General features: G+C 43.0%; 1 protein-coding gene and 2 long non-coding RNA genes across 10 annotated transcripts in view; 2 read left to right on the top strand and 1 right to left on the bottom strand.

The window, feature by feature from the left end:
• Positions 1-21294, top strand: part of by (focal adhesion protein tensin) — a 309556-nt gene that overhangs the window by 119944 nt on the left and 168318 nt on the right. The window contains exon 1 of one of the 8 annotated variants that reach the window (XM_076521251.1): positions 5817-6613. The exons of 6 other annotated variants lie outside the window; for them this stretch is intronic. In XM_076521251.1, coding sequence (XP_076377366.1) covers positions 6587-6613 — 27 coding nt within the window. In that variant the 5' untranslated portion in view covers positions 5817-6586. Of the gene's footprint in view, positions 1-5816; positions 6614-21294 lie in introns of those variants that run through there. One more of the 8 variants, XM_076521256.1, reaches the window with a different exon arrangement.
• LOC143259392 (uncharacterized) overlaps positions 8542-21294 on the bottom strand; it is an 83790-nt gene continuing 71037 nt past the window's right edge. Inside the window, exon 2 of the long non-coding RNA XR_013033209.1 lies at positions 8542-9726. This is a non-coding gene — a long non-coding RNA (uncharacterized LOC143259392). The remainder of the gene's footprint in view (positions 9727-21294) is intronic.
• On the top strand, positions 9720-13264 carry LOC143259393 (uncharacterized). The gene is made up of 2 exons (XR_013033210.1): positions 9720-10226; positions 10650-13264. It is a non-coding gene; the product is annotated as an uncharacterized LOC143259393 (long non-coding RNA).

Raw genomic sequence — 21294 nt, 5'->3', positions numbered from 1 at the left:
TGAACTAGTCTGTTCTCCAGATTGTTATCCTCTCCAAGAATCTCTTCGCGTCAAAATTTCCTCCAAAAAGGATCATTTCCACAGAGAAGTCATGAAGAAAGTCGTGACCACTCGCAGATAAATTAAAGAACAATTACAAAAGCTGCAGTCGTTGTCAGAAACAGAGTTCGCTGTGTGACCTAGACCGACCTGCATATTTTCACCTCCTTCTAGAATCCTCGAGCAACAAAATTTACTGGGACAATATCCACGAAAAAGCCGCCGAGGCAACTGCGTCGACCATTTGACAAAGCACAGAACACGTCCAGAAACCGCAGCAGCCAATTACAGCGCCTCAAGCCCAATTTCGCCGTAGCATCGATTGTAATTCGCACGAGGTCCGGCGTCGGCAGGACACCTGAGAATTGCTGGTCGAGCGGACCAGCGACTAAACACCATTAGTTCGCCAAACATCGAGGCGCAGTTTAGGGGGACGCGTCGCCCACTTGCCGGACCGCCCGATTCGTTTCGGATCGGATCGACAGCTTGTTCCCCGATACGCAAACTCCTGTGAAAGCGTCCTTGTTCGCCGGGGCACGGTCATCTTTGCGGTTAACTGGTAGCCTGGCGGGCAGAGGGAGGGGCCGGGGGCTCTAAGCTGAACGAGCAAGCCCTTTTAGTGGCCTCTTTGAACCGGGATCCGCAGCCGGGGCTTATGCTAGCCGGCCGGCTCGCCTGCTCGGCTCGGCTCGGCTCGGCTTGCTAGCAGCCTACGTTCGCGGTGGTGCATCGACCGTCCACCGTTGTAAACCGCTGGTCACCATCTCGTCCTCGCCAAGTACGAAACCCGCGGCTACCATACCTGGTGGTAGCGCAGTGTGTACCGCCGCCTCGGCCTTCCAAGATTGTAAACAGCCCGGCAAGAACCGGGGAAACCAGACGATGGGTAACGCTGGTCCAACGTTCCCTCGGCTCTTCCTCCTTCGTCCCCGTTCATCGCACCCGGCGCACGCTTCTTTATCATACTTTTCTTTCTTCTCCGCGGACCGCGTCCAGGTGCACCGACGGTATTAATCCACGCCCTTCGAACGTTCCTACGCGACCGGTGTTAAGCAGCCATCCCGCGACTCCTCGGCTAGGCTAAGCCGGGCACACCGTTCCCTCTGTCGCTCATTGTTCCTGTATTAGGGGTTATTATTATGTCGTTGCGTTCGCTCGGCGGCCCGGTATCGTTACGGTATCGCGCAAGGATGCGAGGCTGTGGTTGTTTAATTCGCCGATGAAAAATCGGTTATGGAATTTCTATCGGGACTTGACCTGTAACTTGGATTAGAATAATGAAAAATGTTGTTAGTCTCTATTGGGCAAGTAGTTTTGTATCGAAGAGAGATTCGTGTGAAGGAAAGTACATTCGGAAGACTTGTAGCAATTTTTTTTTTAGTAGAATATCGAATATTGTTGCAAATGGGCGTGGACTTTTAGGGCCTCCAAATATTGATTCGCCTGTAGAAGCTCGAAAACCGAGAACTTTATCTAGAAAAATAATTCGAATCCGTAGGATCTAATCAAGAAAATTGTCATCTGACAAAGCAGATCCCTTGCACGAGTAGAACGTCTGATTTAGCCAGAGTAGGCGTGGTCTGGGCCACTAAATTTTGACTCTCCTGTAGACGATGACCTGTAACTAAGATAAGAATAATGAAAAATGTTGTTAGTCTCTATCGAACAATTATTTTTCTATCGAAGAGAGTTTCGTGTGAAGGAAAGTACATTCAGAAGACTTGCAGCAATTTTTTTGTGGAATATCAAATATTGCTGCAAATGGGCGTGGACTTTTAGGGCCTCGAAATATTGATTCGCCTGTAGAAGCTCGAAAATCGAGAACTTTATCTAGAAAAATAATTCGAATCCGTAGAATCTAATGAAGACAATTGTCACCTGACAAAGCAGGTCCCTTGCACGAGTAGAACGTCTGATTTAGCCAGAGTAGGCGTGGCCTGGGCCACTAAATCTTGCCTCTCCTGTAGAGGATCTGTCCAAGGGAAGGAGAGACGTCCCCATTTGTTTCATTACCCTGTTTCTCGTTCGTTTTGCCCACTTACAAGCGGAGTCGTCTTCGCAGCTACGTTAATTTACAACTTGCCCGTGCATCTCTCCGGCGGAGCAGACGAAAACTCAGGCTGACAGGCTGTATCCAGGTTGCTCTAACTCGGCAAATAACAATGGATTAGGACAGCGTCCCTTCCGCGGATATACATTACGAAGCTAACGAACCGTCATCGCGTTTCACCGCGTTCTCCCTCGACCCGCGACAACGCGAAATAATAATTCCTTACATAATGGCGATAAATCGACGGCGGAAGGATGCGCACGACCGTGTCCTCGTAAATTGCGCCTACTTTCGCGACACGGTGCACCCGATCACGGATGTTATTAGCTATTAGACCAGCCGGAGTCAATGTCACGACACCGCGAGCTTCTTTTACGTTCGTTCACGATTAGCCGGCGTCTCGTCTTACTCCGCCTCGATCCTCGTCGCCGATCCGACCCCCCTATTCGCCCGATCAATAGCCCCGACCCCGCTCCGAATCCCGTTACAGCCCTCGCACGCGATCCAATCGATTTTCCTTCCGCGATTCGAAAACCCGCGCTCTCTGTTCTATCGCGAGATCCGTCGGTCGCCTTTCCCTCGAAAGAAAAGAAATAATCGCCAGAACTTGATTCGCACTTCTCAAACGATTTCTCGATTTTCCGAAGGTATACGGTTTCCATCGGGGTTCTCCGAATTCTTTAATCCGATTACTATAGTCCATTTGTCAAAAATAATTGTCGAATATTTACAGGCAACGTAAGTAATCGTAACAGAGTTAATTTTTATTGAAAAAAAAGAAAAGGAAACACGCATAAAGCTAACCGATATTACGCTCGCCCGCAGGCAACTAACTAAAGAACAAAATTTTTGGTCGTAGGAGCCTAAAAAAAAAAGGAAGGCAACGCAGACAGTAGACAGTCATCATACAACAATGTAATACCATAATCTAAAATATTATGTCCGTCGCAGGGACAACCTTCAACAATAATTATCGCGAGAACTCGGTTAACATTTTTCGACGAATTATTCAGTCTTCAGAAAATGTACAGTTTCGATAGGAAATCAGTAGATCTAAAAGGAATGGAATATCGAAAACGAATTTTCGGCCGGCAACTTTGCACCGCCCTGTACACCGTGTTTCAAGTGCTCGTTTCGTTTTCGCATAACCCTAATCCGCTTACACGTATCTGGCAGCGTCCGCGCGATCGCGTGCAGAAATTCCAAATTTCTTTTATTCTCGTTTGCGGTTCTCTTAATCAACTCCGAGCGGGACACACCAGCTCGCCCCCGGTTCCTCCCCCCCACCCGTTTCTCTTATTCATCTCGGTTTCTTAAAGCAACACCGGCAACAATCCCGCATTCATCGCGAACAAGGGTATCAAGGTGGATCATATCGTAGCTGCTGATGGTGCATCAGCTCTCTCGCGCGGCGCAACGTCGCGAACGAAAATAAAGGGGAGAAAGCCAGATAAAGATGATGTATCAGAAGCAACGTTCCCGGCCTCGCTTCACCGCGGAAACAATAGGCACGCCACCAATCTTCGGCCCCTCCCGCCCCTGGGCCCATTCTCTCCTAACCCACCTGACCCGTAACTTAGGCCACCTACCATCATCGTAAACGTTCGCATTCGATCGGAATCGTGAATGTGATTGTTCGCCGAATTTTTTGCCAAACGAACATCGTAAAGATGTTTGACAATGCAATTGATGATCGTGGTCTTTTGTTCATCGTTCGTTAAACCGCGGTTTATCCGTGCGAAAATTCCAAGAAGAATTTCGAGAGCTAAGCGAAGCTTCCCGAGGCATTTTTGGAAACTTCGATTCACGCTGAGAAACGATTCTTTTGATTTTGTAGTTTGTGAATATTACGAGTGTATTAATTTTTAAATGAATGGTTGCTTTGTCGATATTTCGGTATATTTTTATATTAGATCGCCAAAGCGTCTTTTGTAATCCCGATGGTAGCGAAGCTGAAGACACATTCAGCAATTTTTCGTGAAGGAATGTTATGCAAGAAGACAATTGCTCTTCGTTTATAAGGACAGTCGCAGTTGCTATGAACATTCTCCATGAATCACTCCTGTCCACAGTTCCTGCTAAACGGTTGCTTAAGAGGTTCTTGCTGGCTGATGATGACAGTACATGATAAAGCCTTGCAACAAAATAGTTTGATGTATCAGTAAACACTTTGTTTTCTACGAAACGTGGATCTTCATTAAAAATGAAAATGTATCTGTAAGAAAGAGTGCTTAAGTAACGATAAAACAGATGTGATGTTAATTGAGATAAATAGAATATATATATATATATAAATAATATAATAATAATAATAATAATAATAATAATAATAATGTAATCATAATATATATATATATATGATTACATTATTATTATTATTATTATTACATTATTTATATATATATATTATTATTATTACATGTATTTTATAATCATTCGACTGAGCTTCTTTGTGCAAAATAAGAATAGCCTCGGTTGCAACAAATAGATTTGAAATAGAAATTGAATACCTTTCGCATTAGAACTACTGAGCCTTTAAACGATTTATTTCACTTATACACTAATTCAAATTTTTTCGATATTAATACATTCTGACAGAAGAAAGAAAATTTAAAATAAGATTCAAAATCTTTATCACGAGGCTGTGACGATGGCATAGTGGAAAGAGTTAACGGAGCTAAATGTACATTGCTTTATAACAATGGCAAAATTGGATATACTTAAACTTCGCACGATTTCCGTGACAGTGCATGGTTGAATAAAAAAGTCAATCCAAAAATTTTTCAAAGAAGCCATTTTGATTGGTGGTTCTAATCATTTGAATACATTGAAAATAACATAGCAGTGTTTTGAACTTCTATTATTGTGACTAATATTTGCAATATTTATTGTGACTATTTGCAACCTACTAGTGACTGTGTTATGCTCTCCTATAGATTTATGGCACCCAAGAATTCACTCGTCAGTCATCGCAACAAAGTTCCCTGCTCGAATGTCTACGAACGAAAAACAATAATTCTGCTAACCGCAAAATGAGCCGTTTATTTTGAAAGTGGTATCAGTCACTTTACCGTAATGAAAAGTGGTGATTTTTTTAATGTTTATACGAAATTATTTATACCGAGAAAAATATCAGTATCCTGAGATAACAAATACAAGTAAATCTTCTCGAAAGTTAGCATCCATATTTTTAAACGTGTTAAAACGCAAACCCTTAAATACATCGACTTAAAAACAAAGTGACTTATGCCACTGTCAAAATAAACGGCTCAAATAGCAAATCGACCAATTAAAAATCTGCATCTGCAATTCTAGCTGCTAGAAAAATGTGCAAATCCCGCTCCGAAATCGCGCGGGCTGCATCGTGTTGCATTGGCAAGGTTAACAAGCCCCCGTCGGGGCTTCAATCTCGTTCCCCCCGTGGCCGAGGTGTGAATTATATCGCCACCGTAATAAATGCGCGCGCGACAAATAAGGCTCGCTGTCTATACACCTCGAAATAAATAATCGCCGCGGTGGCGGAGGCGTCGCCGATAAATCAGGAAGTGCTCGTATATAATTCTTAGCGTCGTCGTCGGTGTAACAGCGGGTTGTTAAGATTCGACCACAAATTTTCTCCCGGTATGCGTATTTGGTGGGGTGTCTACCTGCGGCGATAGCGATGGGCTCCGTGCACGCGCGATGCGGAGCTCTCCAGTCCGCGAACAGCGCTCCAACGCGAAGGACGTGGAAATGATCGATTCGCCGTCGGTGCTCGATCCATCCGCTTCCCCGTCGTCGTGGATCCATTACACGGAAAACAAACCGAGCCGATCAACGCGAGACAGCAGGAGCCGCGAGCGATCGGGTGCGCCGGAATTTTGAAAAAAATAGAGAACGTTCCTCGATCCGAAGATCGAGAGACTCGCGATCTACGGTGTCTCGCTGGACCGAGACTCTAAGATCGAGACGGACCTCTCGGCCGATGTTGCAACAGTGCCAGTGAAGTTTCAGTGACACAGTGCGAAAGGGACGACTGTCACGACCTAGAAGAGAGATCCGGGGATTTCGGAGGATCGCGACGTCCTTGACTGATAAACACCCTCGGCGGCGTGGTAGCAGCGGATCGATCGGTCGATAACATTCCTGAAATCGGTGTCCGGCGTGCGGTGTGCCCGGGTGGCGTGAGTGGTCCGGTCGTCGAACCCGAAGACACTCCGCCGAAATTAGTATCGGTGAGGATCGCGGCGTGACCTTGACCGGCGTTGACCAGCCTAAACGAAAATCGAGAGTGTCGGCTAGCGAGAGGGAGAAAGAGAGAGAGAGAGAGAGAGACTGAGAGGGTTCTCTGGCAGTTTCCGACGGTGGTACGTGGGTGAAGGACAGGTCGGCGTGTGCAGACGGAGCAACACCGGGGAGAGTGAGATGCGCCATTTTCGAGAACCGATGCGAGAAGGTGAACGATCCTTGGAGCGTTTCGCCGCAGACCGGTAATGGGATACCAGAGGTGACGGCAAGATGAACGGTCACGGTTCCACCAATGAGGTACTTGCGCCGCGTTCCGTCCACGTTTCTTTTCCTCCTTCCTCGGACCTTTTTTCCCCTCTGTTTCTTAGCCGTGTCGCCCGCGCGCGGCGGTTTCTTCTTGTTGCGTTCTAAATTCGCCGCGACGCGAACTTAGGGCTTGTACACACCAGTCCGACGGATGCTGCGAATCGAATAGACGCTGTTTGCGTAGTCTACTGATTTTGGCTACCTTGGGCTAGATGGCCTGGCTGTCTTGGATTTAATGTCACCGGCGGAACAGTTTTAGCTGCACCTTGGTTTCGAGGCTTTTGCTACCTTGGTCACCTTGGACTCGTTGCTTTGGTTTCCTGGCTATGGGAACGTTAAGTACTTTGAGTTCAGCTATGTCGAAATCGGTGATCTTGGCTACCTTGAAACTAGGCCCGGTTAAGTCGGTATTTTGAGGTAGCTGCCGTAGATCCGATGGATTCAGCTACCGCACTGTTGATGGGTTTAGCTAGCGTAGTGTTGACGAGCTTAGCTACCACGTAGTTGATGGACTTAGCTATCATAGAGTTGATGGATTTAGCTAACTCGGCTTCCTTGGCTTAGCCATCTTACCTCGGCTGACTTGACATTGTTGATCATCCCGGATTCAACCCGGCCACGGTCCATTATTAACGTGACTTATGTTCGGTTGCGTGATTGTACGTTGCGCAAGCTTTAGCTGCTCAATATTCGATGAATTCAGCTACGCCATGACATGGTTTATGAGACTCTAGCTAGCCAAGTTATCAGTGCTTGGTTCGACGGATTTAGCTACCTTGATTATTCCGGTCTGGTCATACGAAGTTCGACGGATTTAGCTACCTGGTTACAGAGTGCTTCGGCTACGTTGAAATTGTAGAGTTTAGCTGCTTCGGTTGCCTTGCTTTGGCTAACCGGATTACCTTAATTAAGCCGAGGTAAATGATTTCGGGCAAAGCCAAAGGCAGCCTTTGTCGCGTCGCTTCGGTCGACAACTTCAACCTCGGGTCACGAACGCCTGGTTCAAGGTAGATTGATCAGTCTGTGATCAACACTTCGGCGACACACTCGAAACTCTGCCGAAGACCGAGTTTGGGCACCGATAACCAAAAGGCACCAGCTTTGTCGAATCCACTTGATCCGATCACGATTCAGGTAGAATCTCGGTTGATTGGACAAGAACACTCGAGTTTCCCTCGGGTTCGCCGATACCTAAATCAGATACCCCGGATCAACAGAATCTTATACCCCCGATCTCCCGGAACAGATGCCTATCGTGGGCTTTGAACTGTTCATCATCCAGGGCTCTATAGCTGTAGGTGGTTTTAGAACCAGCAATTAGCGGGCAGGTCGACTCCCATACTCTGCGGAACAGACTAATTCTTGGCCAGTCGTAGCAGCTAAACTACGACAGAAATGAATACCTGTAGAGCTGGAGTTATCTGATCATCAGGGGCCCGTTCCACTGATCTCTCGGGCCTTAGGTCTTAACTTGGACCAGTTATGATTGCGATTTGAATCAAACTACCCGCGTTTCACCGCGGTTTTCATGAAACCGTTGCTCTGCGGAACCAGCGCCAAAGCAGCTGCAATTTGTTGCAACTTTGCTCGCTGCCACTGTTACATACGACGAATGCTCGCGATATCCTAATCCAGAGATCAAATTGAGCGCAATTAATACTACGCAAAATGTTGTTTAATGCGTTCAGTCACGAATATCAACTGCAAAAGTTTCTGCAATATCAATGTCATCTAATTAATGAAACAGAAGCTGGAAAATTAAGATTTACCATGGATGATATTAGTTTAAGTATTTGGTATGTATATATGTAATATAGAATGTATATAATGTATAATATATGTATATAAATGCACAGTAAAAATGAGCAAAAATGAGCACTCATCGTGTTACAGTACGTAACAATAAAAAAGTCCATGCATTTGCCTAAATTGTTTGAATCTTTAATAAATATGGTGCGTCGCTTCTGATAATACATACCATAATAACGACCATAAGTCTAATAACGAAACTAGCGTTAAAACATTGAAATACATTATTACATTATTAAATGGGTCTTGTATTTTGCAACGGGGCAGAAATCGTGCGCAGCACAACGATTGTTTGCAAATAGACGCAACGCACGAGATTACAGCACAGCGCGCTAATGGCGCAGTGTGTTAGGGAGCAAAGTGATTCGTAATTAACCAAGTTGCACACTTTGATAGCTCCCTAAAGGGAGGCGCGCGCGCGCGCGTCGGCAGCGTCGTGCCGTCCGCCGAAACGCCTGGATTGCCATCGGCATCGCGGTTTTATTGCATTAGTGTGTACGGGCCCTTATATATATAGCTCGTCGACGTGGAATTCTCGAGGTTCTCGCGACGATGTCTTATGTATCCGCGGCTTGCATGACTGTTCGAGGTTTCTAGTCTGCGGATATTCTTGGATAACACTTGATACCGGGGTACACGACGCGTACGCTGCTCTATTAACGCGGACTTTCTCCTCAGTTACAAATTTTCGTGTCGCAGCGATCCCGTCCGCGCGGACAGGTGACCGTGAAAATTACTCCAGTTTCCCGTTGATCGCCCGATGACGTATCTTATCATTATCGATTCAGCGAGTTACTCCGGCTTGTCAGCGCAAACAATTGAACCGCGTGTACACAAACCGTGTTGGCGCCGCGAGCAGCACACACACACAAACACACACGATGCCGGTCGTACAGTTAGTTTGTCTCTTCTGCACTCCGGTTTCGAGAGCTTCCGTGGGATCCGCGGTGTCTCCATTTTTTTCCATGCGGAAAAAAGCCTGCAATTTCTGGACGGTCGTTCGCGCTAATGGAGAACCGAGCGGGAACGGTTGATAAGGCTCGATTAGATAAGGACGACTGGTGACAGGTACGCTACTGTTCGCGCGTCGAAACTCGCGCCGTTTTCTACGCCAGTGCCGAGCCACGAACCTTTTTTTCGTTTCGATTCAGCACAACGCGCGCCACGGCGCCGCAACTTGCGTCGCTAATGGAATTGGAGATGGCCGGGCTACCGGGTCGAAATTAAATTGCGGCAATAGGATCTCTGCCCTGCCCCGTCGGGTATCGACTCTTCGGCCTTCCGTTGCGTTGTGCCTGCAATCGAAACGAACTAGTCATTATCTGCGAACAGCGGCTGTTTTTATCTGGCGTCGGTGGAAACGCGTACAAAAATTGTGTTCCCTTTTTTTCTCAAGCTACGAAGGCGATTCTAGCTTACAGTATCGGGACGTGGTATCAGTTATATCGACGTACGTATTACAGAATTGGCAGTTTAAACGTGTAGCTGCAGGTTTAACGGTGCACTTCGCAGATAGAATGAGTGAGTAACGCGAGTTCATAAATCCCTGTTTCGTTCTCAATTAGAGATAAATTAATAGATTGCTTATCAGCGGGAATAGGCAGCGAGACACCTGCTGGTACACTTCTAGGTAGAGAATGGACCATTGTTCGACTATCTTGGCAATGCCATCGATGGTTCATTTTACGCGACGGTTTATTACACGGAGGTTTCTTTTCCACAAGTATTTATTTCTGCCTGGATACGAGGAAATGGAAAAAGGTGGACGAAATTATCGGACAAATAATTTAAAGAGGTAAATATATATATAGAATATATATACAGCTGTCCCAAAAATGTCTCGCAATCCGGAAATGGTGGATTCCACAGGTTATTTGAAGTAACTTTTTCCTTAGCGAAAATGCAAACCGCGGCTTCGTTTACGAGTTATTAATGAAAAACGCCAACCAATAGGAAGCGAGCTCTGCTGACGCGAGGCGACCGAGCCAACAAGCGCGCGAAGCCTAGCTCCGCTCATTGGCTCGGCCGTCTCGCGCCAGCAGATCTCGCCTCTCATTGGTCACTGATTTTCGTTGATAACTCGTAAACGAAGCCGCGGTTTGCATTTTCGCTGAGGAGAAAGTTGCTTCAAATGATCTCAGAAACCCTCCATTTCTGGATTACGAGACATTTTTGAGAAACCCTGTATGTATAGAATATATATAGAATCTTATTCTAGAAATTCAGACGTTTATTCTACTCAAATTTCGGCTTCCTCGCTGCTTCAAGTCTGCCTTAAATACAGGAATTAGAACGAAACTTATCAAGATGGAAGTTAAAAATGTGAGGCTTCTCCGTGTAGATAATTCGAATATAATTATTCTGACGACTGAAACGGAGAAACTACTGTTCAGGGAAGCGCAGAGGACGGTAAAGACTGGGTGTGGGAGCAGTGTAGATCATGTTTCTCGCGCTGCAGTACAATCCTCCTACAAAAGTTAAAATACGAGCTCTTTTCTGCACAGTTGCCTTAATTAAACTTATACCAACGACTAAAAGGATGAAACTACTGCGCAGCGAGTGGCAGAAGAGTGCAAGGAGTGCGAAGAATAATTCACAAAGTTCGGCGAAGGAGTTCAGACGGCATTTCTTGCGCTACAGTACAATCCGCCGAAAGTAAAAATGAAACTTGCACATATGAGCTTTTTCTACGCCCATAATTACCCTTGTTTCAACCAGTAAAAGAACAAAATCGCTGTCCAGTCAGAAACAGAAGAGAGCAAAGAGTTGGGAAAATAGTCCGCGAAATGCACGAGACGGATTGCATGTCTTACGTTAAGTGCAACGCCTATAATATTAAAAAATGAAACTTGTGCTTATGAAATCCTTTCTGCACGGTTCCCTTAATTAAACTGATTGCAACGACTAAAAAGACAAATCCACTGCCCAAGAAAAGATTGAAGAGTGCAAGAAGTAGGTAGAACAATCTGCAAACTGGCGGGAAACGATACAAACTGCAGATCTTACAATAAGGAAATAATAACTCCTATAATATTAAAAAATGGAACTTGTGCTTATGAGATCCTTTCTGCACAATTCCCTTAATTAAACTGATTGCAACGACTAAAAAAACAAATCCACTGTCCAAGGAAAGACAGAAGAGTGCAAGAAGTAGGTAGAGCAATCTACAAAATGGCGGGAAACGATACAAACTGCAGATCTTGCAATAAGTGCAACTCTTACAATATTAAAAAATGGAACTTGTGCTTATGAGATCCTTTCTTCACGATTTCCTTAATTAAACTGATTCCAACGACTAAAAAGACAAATCCACTGCCCAAGAAAAGATTGAAGAGTGCAAAAAGTAGGTAGAACAATCTGCAAAATGGCGGGGAACAATACAAACCGCAGATCTTTCAGTAATTGCAACTCCTACAATATTAAAAAATGGTACTTGCGCATACGAGATCTTTTCTGCAAAGTCCCCTTAATTGAACTGATTCCAACGACTAAAAAGACAAATCCACTGTCCAATGAGAGACAGAAAAGTGCGAAGAATAATCCGGAAAGTGTGGGTAAGCGGTTCCCGTGTTTCTTGCGGCGCGGCGGCCGCCCACGAGCGCTCCGCGAAAGTAAAAAGTCTCGAAGGGTTTCGATTTGACTCCGGCTCGCTCGAGCAAACAGGCGATAGCGGTTCCGTTAAAAGGGAGAAGATAAAGCGCGGCCAGATATCCGGCCGCACCCGGAAGCCCCGGCGACTATCGATGTATTTGCGAGGGAACGAACGGGGTAGGCAGATAGACGATACGAAATGAGACTTCGGCTTTCGGTTTCTCGGGCATTGCGTGCGAAAGGAGTCCATCGAACGGAACGGTTTCCCTCCGTTCTTGGCTGGTCGCCAGCGATCCGCCATTCGGAGATGTCCAATCAGTCTGTGGTCCTGTGGCGTGCATGGAAAACTCTCCGGGAAACCGTCTGGCCTCGATACCGCGCCGTCCACGCCGCGGCGACCATCGAAATTTTTTACGGGCACGCGGACGAAACCGTATCTCGATGCTGGAGGCGTGCGCACCCACTTGCCGGGGCATCCGTCATTTATCTCTGGTTCGATAATTAAAATTGCCCGACAAAGGAACAACCGCTTTATCGGCGCTGTTTACCGATCGCGGCTCGGCGGTTCGCCGATCGAACTCGCCTGCCCGCGATCGCTTGCGTAACAGTCGACGCGGTGAAAAGTCGTGGAAACGCGGTAGGTGTTTGTTTTAGATAAAGAAACGCGTTCACGTTTTATCGGGATCATTTATTTGCTGCCGGATTGAACAGTGTTTGAACGGAACTCACGGTCCTTGGAAAATCGGGGTTCGAACATCGGATAATGCGCGGTTCTCTAAACGACTTCGCAGGGGAAAAACAATGTACTCGAGTGTTTACAAAATTCCTAAGCCCATTCTAAATATAAATATTTACTTGCGTTATCTTCGTACCTATTATCTATGTAATACCAACAGATAGTCGGGCAAATAATATCGGTTTCTGATACGTTTAGAGGGAAGCTTGCGTTAGCCACTCTCTTCTGCGATATTATTATAAAATCAATCTATTAGGGGCGTGTCTTTCGATTAAGTCTTCTTAGTAGTTCACTGCAACGTCTAACCATCAAAGGATTTCTAACTTGCCAAGGTTCTTCCAAGGGAGCAATAGGAACATTGTCAGAAAGCAACCACTAATAATTATTTGATGTCCAAAATCATTGTGACAGTATTTCATCGAAAAACCATGAAACGAAAGGTATGCAACCTTTTCTCGCGTGTATATATGTCGAATAAGATATAATAAAAGTTTTTGATTCTCTTATCTGGTTTGTTTCTGAGTACAACAATTTAGACAGACGTTTAATCAATTTGATGCTGTTCGATGTACAGTAAATTTTCCCTGATTGACGCTCGGATTGTGCACAAAAATGGGCAATTTGGGAAGAGGAGATGCGATTATTATAGTTACCGATTTTCAACTACTACAAAAACGAGCCGCAAGGCTCGAACAATCGTATCTCCTCATCCCAAATCATCGATTTTTGTGTACAATCCGAGCGTCAATTAGGCAGAATACACTGCACCTAGATATGTTGATTTAGTAAATGAGTGCCTAGACGACGATTCGCCAACTTTGAAATCCTCACCAAAAGACAGCCGCTTATTAATTAAAATATACGGCATACTTGTTCCTCCTAGGGAGCCTGATTACTTAATGCGAATCTCCTCGGCGGGTTCCTTTTGCGGCTGCCGCAGAAAATCAAGCGCACACGAGCTCGTCAAGTAGGCTGCGAGTGTCGTCCGCGGGCCTTTCATCGCCATAATTTTTAATTCATGCGCCCGTGCGAAAAGGACAACGCCGACCCTCGGCCCTGGTGCAGTGAGAAGAGCAGCCACGCGGCCATAAATTCTGCGTAATCGCGGCCAATTAATTGGCATGCAAATGAGTCCGTGCGCAAATTACCGCGAAACGAAGGCGGGGTCCGTTGGTCCGGGGCCCTTCCTCTTCGTCCTCTCGTTGTCCCCGTCCCACCGCGGTGCCACGTCTCGTTCATGAAGAATTCGGCCGACTCTAGGCCCCAACGGTCCGCCACGAAGATCCACAAACGAGCCGAAATAGTCCTTCTAGGAATCGCGTTTCGCTGTTACGGCCGACAGACCGCCTTTTCGCTGAAATTCCTTCGACCACCGTTTCCTGGGGAGTGTTCAACACGCTATACATCGGTCCGCCGGGTCACTAAAGTACTCATCCTAGTTGTACGAACTCCGGGGACCCATGAAATATTCACGAATTTTACCGAGGCGATGGAACGTGTTTGGTAACAATGGTTCGCGAGCGAACTTCAACGTTATGAATCGGATTCCGGCAGAGCAAGGCCGGCCAAACTCGTGGCTCCTGAAATTTTGTGGCCTGTGCTCGCCGACGGATGATTCACGAACGGCGAGGTTAGAGTACTGTGCGATTACTTTATCCATGAGTCGATAATTCGACACCTGCTTGCGATTCGATCTTCAAATTAATTTTAAGGAATATCTAAATGGGTTAGAATCATAGTGGCGTATGTCATACTTTTTTTAATCGTGAGACACAAGAGAAATTGTTTACTAACATTAATTTAGTAGGGTTAAGTTAATTTATAGTAACTGTATAATTTATTTCACTTGTCTTTTTAACATTTTGGCATGTATAGATTGCATTCTAAGACATAATCGACGAATCGATACTTCAATCCAGTTAAAAAGAAGTAATTACTTATTATTCCAACAGCCTTATTTAATTAAGAAATTGTATACCTTATAGTCTTGATCTCGAAATACCCTCGAAAGCTTTTATTTTTATTCCAACTATCACATACCGTCTAGGTTTGACCAGGATTGTCTGACCATGACAGTCCTAATCTACTGTTGAAAATTGATTCGATCTTAAAATCTGTTTCTGCTGAAAAATTACAGTCTTCTTGGATTTCTTTTCTTCGGACTAACTGATGCATGCTTGTAATTCATTCAACAAGTGCCGAATATAAACTCCAAAAATTCTCATAACATAATTTAACTGAAAGAATTAATTAAAAAATATTAGATTCACTTTTTCGTATCCCAAATATCCAAGTAACGTTCAGTTTGTTCAATGTATCGTAAGAAAAATGTATTTCAAAACTAGTTCAAAATTAGCGTCACCCTTTTGTGACTGTCGCGGCAGTCAACGTGTTAGATGCCTATCAATTAGGTGCTCCGTAGATTAGGATGGCGCAGAATTAGCTGTGAATGGTGCATACAATTTGCAACTTCTTTCTAGCCTCGTTGTACTCGCCATTATGTAGATTCTGCAACACCCGAGGACAGAAAAAAAATACGTAAGTAGAAAGTGGAGCAGCCGGTAGGATGATTTACATGTAAAACGTCTCTCCGCTAAATCAAAATGGCGCCGGATGCTGGAGCACGCTGGCAAATATTAGTACTCCGCATAAATTCTACGGACTTTTCGTTCGAGCGAAGTTTACGCGGAAACTTTCCCGTAGACGTTGAAACGCTTCTAAAACCGTGCTAAACACAAAGTTTCACGGCGGATTAATTGTTCTACGACACCGCGGCCGAATCAAATAGTGCTCGTTTGTTTGCCGAAAAAAATGGGCGGTCCACTTGTTCGGTATAAATAACGCTTCGCCGAGAGAGAGAGAGAGAGAGAGAGAGTCGGCGGCGCACGCGAGAACAAATTTCAGCAAAAAGGTGTTAATGGAGCGATAAAAGGCCGAGTCCGCGTGCTCTTTTTGCGGAAGACCGTCTGAAAACATTCTAAGTCGCCGAATATAGGGCCGACGTCACCCGCGCGGTCTTTCCGCAGCCGTGACGCAAAGCGACGTCCCAAATTCCTCCGCGTCTGCGTCCGCAGGACTCGCGTGCACCTCGAAACAAGAAAGAAGTCGGAGGATATGAGATCCCGAAGTTCCCTGTCCGAGTTCGGGCTGAAACTTCTCGAGCGACTCGAAATATTACGGGCGAGATCGCGGATGCATTACCGGACTCGAAAAAGTTCGCGACAGGACCCGCAGGACTGTTCTTATTGCTCGCGAAACACTTCGCCGATCCTGACGGCCATTTTACGCCACTGTCTTCGACCATAGCGCGCCAAGATTTTCTGCTCCTTTCGCGATCGCAAGAAGTAGAAAATAAGGGAACATGAATTCCTTTCTCTCGTAACTGGACCGCGGATTTCATTCATTTATTTTTAACAAAAATGAGCAATTGAATCACAAAACGGAGACACTATTACAAGAATTTAACGATTTGATTATATTATAATAAATATTATTATTATATAGAAATTATATATTATATATTACTATATTATATATATTATTATATTATATATTAAAGTATAATTATATATTATTATTATTATATTATAATAAATATTCGAATAAATGTCTTATGTATTCCCTGTTTAATGCAATCGATGCACAAAGCTTCTATTTTGCCTAAAGATTCGCAGTCTACTTATAACTGCAATAAGCCCCAAATTGTGTAACAATATTCTTAAATTCTTCTGATATCTTCACAATTTTGTATTTCACCTAATTCATTTTTCATTTAGAAGACAGCGTTTCATTTAAAAGTTCACGCTTTCAAATTAATTAATATATTTGTGTTATTTAGTTATCGTAATTAGATTTGCGTTTATATTGTTAATTTAAATTAAATGTATTCGTATTCAATTCTGATCGTATATAATTTTGTGTCGAGTTGTCGTACGTATCATTTTATCATTTCCAAATTAATTACTGCATCTGTGTTATTTTATATTACATTATCGATTTTGTGTTTACAATGTTAATTTATATTATATTCCTGTTCATTTCTGATGCTACATAACTGGTAACAGAAATGTTTATAAAAGTAGTTTTATATCACTTCACAAGTTGAAAATAATTACTAGATTCTGTAAAAAAAATGCTTTTTTTTTATAAAATTTTTTCTAAACAGTCTGATCATATTTCGGAACAACAACAAACGATATAATTACGGTGGAATTTAAGCAGAATCATATTGAAATGTCGTAAGACGGCTGCGAAACAGCCTAAAATTTTCGCGACGCGTCTCCGCGCCAGGTTGTACCAAGGTTTGTTCAAACAGCACGAGGCATGTTTGCGCAGCAAACGTCTGGCGACCGAACGGAGTCCTTATCTTATCAGTATCTCATCTGCAGAATTAGAATGCTGCGTCGCCACGTTCGAGTCTGCCTGCCAACCGTATCCCTACTCCAATTAGAAATTATCGACACCGTATCTAAATCGTTCATTCCCTGAAACAAACTCGCAATTCTCTTCACTTCGCAAAGATTCCAACGTGCGATTTGAAATCAGTAGAATGTGACAACCAGAACCGGACGAACACGATCAGACTTGGACGAAGTAAACTAATTCCAATAGAATAAAAATTGTGTACTTCAAGTGCTGTATTGTTGCTTCGTACAAATCGGAATGGAGGAAGACTTCTGAGATTGAAAGATAAATTTTTCGTGTATGAAAACTCGCATGTGCCATGAATGTTTGAAATATTTCTACCACATATTTTTAAACACTCTAAATAAATACTTAAATATTCGAAATATTTCTGAATATTTTAATATTCGAAATATTTCTGAATATTTTAATATTCGAAATATTTCTGAATATTTTAATATTCGAAATATTTCTGAATATTTTAATATTCTAAATATTTCTGAATATTTTAATATTCTATATATAGACATTTCTGAATATTTTAATATTCTATATATAGACATTTCTGAATATTTTAATATTCTATATATAGACATTTCTGAATATTTTAATATTCTAGACATTTCAGAATATTTTAATTTTCCAAATATATCTGAATATTTTAATATTCTAAATATTTCTGAATATTTTAATATTCTAAATCTTTCCGAATATTTTAATATTATAAATATTTCACTTGCACAAGTGCACAGAAAATCTCGTGCATTGCAAACATACTTTCGGATACGAGAAACGTCACAAACTGTTTCCTCCGAAGCAACTGGGAATTTCGGGGTTGCAATGAAAAAGGACGAAACGTAACAGCGATCGGGGACCGGGCATGAAAGGCAACCGCGGTCGATTTCTTGCACCTTTCGGCGATCGGATGTTGCCTGGATCGTCGGCGAACGGGCCGTCCGGTTTTCGCGAATGGACAACCGGTGTCGGTCGGATGCCGGCTGCCGCGAATCAATTTTATGCAAGTCGTTTACGAGCTCCTTACGAGCCATCCTTACGCGGACGGAATGGCAATTCCAGCGAGTCGCGGTCGTAAAACGTTATGGCTGGTAATCCGAGGTTAACTCGACAAAAAACCGCCTCGGTCTCCACCCCCGAGTCTCGTTCGAGGTTCACCACCGCGCCGCATGCGAATTGTCCGGCGGTGGGAACGAGGGAGCCTAGAACGGAAGTCGTCTCGCAGAAGGTGCGAATCGCCGGAGACAAATTTATAAACGCTTTAATGACTTTAACGGCCCGCGGCGAATCTGATGCACGTTTACGAGCCGGAGACACCAGCGTTCTCGAACTACGCCCTGTTCAAAGCTGCTAGAGCACCGCGGAATTTGGCGGCGATCGCGATGCCGGGACGTCGCCAGACACATTTTTCATTCGGATTTAACGGCGCTGCTGCGCCGGGAGGAATTCCTCGGATGTTTCCGCGGCACGAATTTCCGGTTTGTCGATCCGGAAACGTGGAGTCGGTTAAACACGCTTCGCGAGATTCTAACGACGCTATTACTCTACCGGCTCCTTCTTCTTACTCGGCCTTTAATTAACGGCCTGATTCGTCGAGTATTTATTCATTGATTTCTCGCGAGTCTGTGCGAAAGAATCACTGAGAAATCTATCGTAGAGTGGACTTTGCTGCACCCTGCTTTGTTATCCGAAACGCTACGTTGTATGCGAGACAAGATTTTAGAGAACGTACACATCTTTGTGTCGTTTCATTAAAGATTTACTAATTAATGGGTGGATTGTGGATTTTATTTGAGAACAATCGGAATAAGGACGTTTGTTTTATCCGTCGAAGAATCCCTTATTGTTAAAGTATTGCAGGAACATCGATAATCCTAATTAATTTAAATGTATTTTTGTATTTTGTAAACTTGAAAATTTATTAATTATTATATTAATATCTGCAGTCTGTCGATTAGTATGTTAGAAGCAGGTTTGCAAAACAACTGCCACTCTTATTAACTTACAATATAAAAGTATTTAATTACAAAAGAATAACTCATTCTTCTAGCAGCCATTTTTTCATAGCCAGTAAAAAAATTATAATATTTCGAAGTAATCTAAAAGGTTTCTATTTTATCAATTTTACTTTAACAAAACATCGGTCTTATATATCTTTATACTAGAAATAATAGAAAATATATATATACTTATATAAATATATATATATATATATATATATATATATATATATATATTTTCTATTATTTCTAGTATACCATAGATACCATCTAGACAACCATAGTCAGACGTACCTAGATCAATTTTAAAATTTTGACGACGATATACGGTGGCGTGCATAATTATATATAATACTATATAAATTATTATATAATATTATATAATTATATATAAATAAAAGAAATTAAACCAAACCAAAAAATATATATTTTATAATTATTAAATATTAAAATATATATACTTATAATATATATATTATTATTAATTTATATATATATATATTATAAGTATATATATTTTAATATTTAATAATTATAAAATATATATTTTTTGGTTTGGTTTAATTTCTTTTCGTTTTATCATCGAAAAAATATGGAAGTCACGTTGAGTCTATAATTATGCACGCCACCGTATATCATCGTCAAAATTTTAAAATTGATCTAGGTACGTCTGACCATGCTTGTCCCTATCTACTGCTTCGAAATTGCACGCCAGCCTCCAGAGAATTTTCCCGGCAAGAAGCGCACGTGCCACGCGCGGTCCAGGTTCGACGGGCAGGTTCGACGCTCAGCATCGAGCTGCTTCGCAAAAATTCTGAATAGATATAGATGACATTGACACGGTTTCAAGGTACAGTTTCGAGTAGAACGTGCCCCGATGCAGTTCGAGAGCGTTCGCCGCGTGTCTTGGGAGCAATGCTACGGCATTCCGGTAGTTCCGCGAGGACGGCGAGGCTGACGCGTGGGCGTGACAGCCGCATGAATCGTATCTCGCCGTGAAACGGATCGCTTTGTTGAACGTGGCCGCGTGAACACGTATCGCGCGCGCTCGCCGTAAACTTCAACCGGAGAAATAAATTGATATCGCACGGTTCACGGTTCGAAATCGAGGGTAGCCGGTCCCCTGTGACGAATCTCAAATTGCGTTTCATAATCTACGCTCTCCGGCTTTCATGCCTCCGCCCGGAATCGCCGCGGTGAGATTTTCACGGACGATACCGCTGCGAGTTTCTTATCGGATCGTTGCATACGGAATACCCAATTTCATCAAGCTTTTCTAATTCGTCGGCGGAATATGCAACGTGATAACGCTTATTGTACGCGCATAAAGAACTCCGTGGCCGCTGGAAACCGGCGAGATCGATGCATCGTTAATTGCTTTTGCAACGAAACGGAGAGCGAGGCGAAGTGGACGATGAAGAAAAGTCGGTATTTAGCGAGTGAACGAATATAAATTAGGAGAACATTGCGCAGAATTTTTACTTTGAGAAAACTATATTTAAAGTGACGAAGATATTTTTGATCGATTTAAAAATAGTCTAACAAGTTCGACTCGTTTAAATTAAATAAGAAAGGATGTAATTGTCGCTGCTGCATTTCGCGATGAACGAAGACAATTTTTGTTTTACATACAAATTCGTGGTTTAGTTATGACATTTTGTAATGTCATTTTCTAATGAATTTATATTCATTAGAAATTTCATACGTCTTCGAAGAATCATAATTATCAAACTGCGAATTTTTATGCAGAATAAAAATTGTCTGAGTTAATTCTATGGACCATAATTTACACTCAAATGTCTCGCGTCTTTCAATAATTGAAATAAAGCAAAAATAACATAGCAATAATATAACAATAACGTCTCTACAATTTTTTATTTGACTTAATCATTTTTCCAAAAATCGTATAAAATTCGCAGTTCACACACACAGTTGTGACATTGAAAATTAATGGTAGATTTCATGAATTCTAGAAGAGATGTCTACGGAAAATCATAATTATTAGACTGCGGGTCAGTCTGCAAAATAAAAACTATTCAATTTTTAATTGTGTGGATCATAAATTCGAAAATATCTTTCCTCATTTAATAACTATAATAAACTATATATATATATAT

This window comes from Megalopta genalis, chromosome 4 (genome assembly GCF_051020955.1).
Source record: "Megalopta genalis isolate 19385.01 chromosome 4, iyMegGena1_principal, whole genome shotgun sequence".
Taxonomy (NCBI): Eukaryota; Metazoa; Arthropoda; class Insecta; order Hymenoptera; family Halictidae; genus Megalopta; species Megalopta genalis.
Note: the sequence above shows the minus strand (reverse complement) of the source record. Positions and strands in the feature narration are given on the sequence as shown.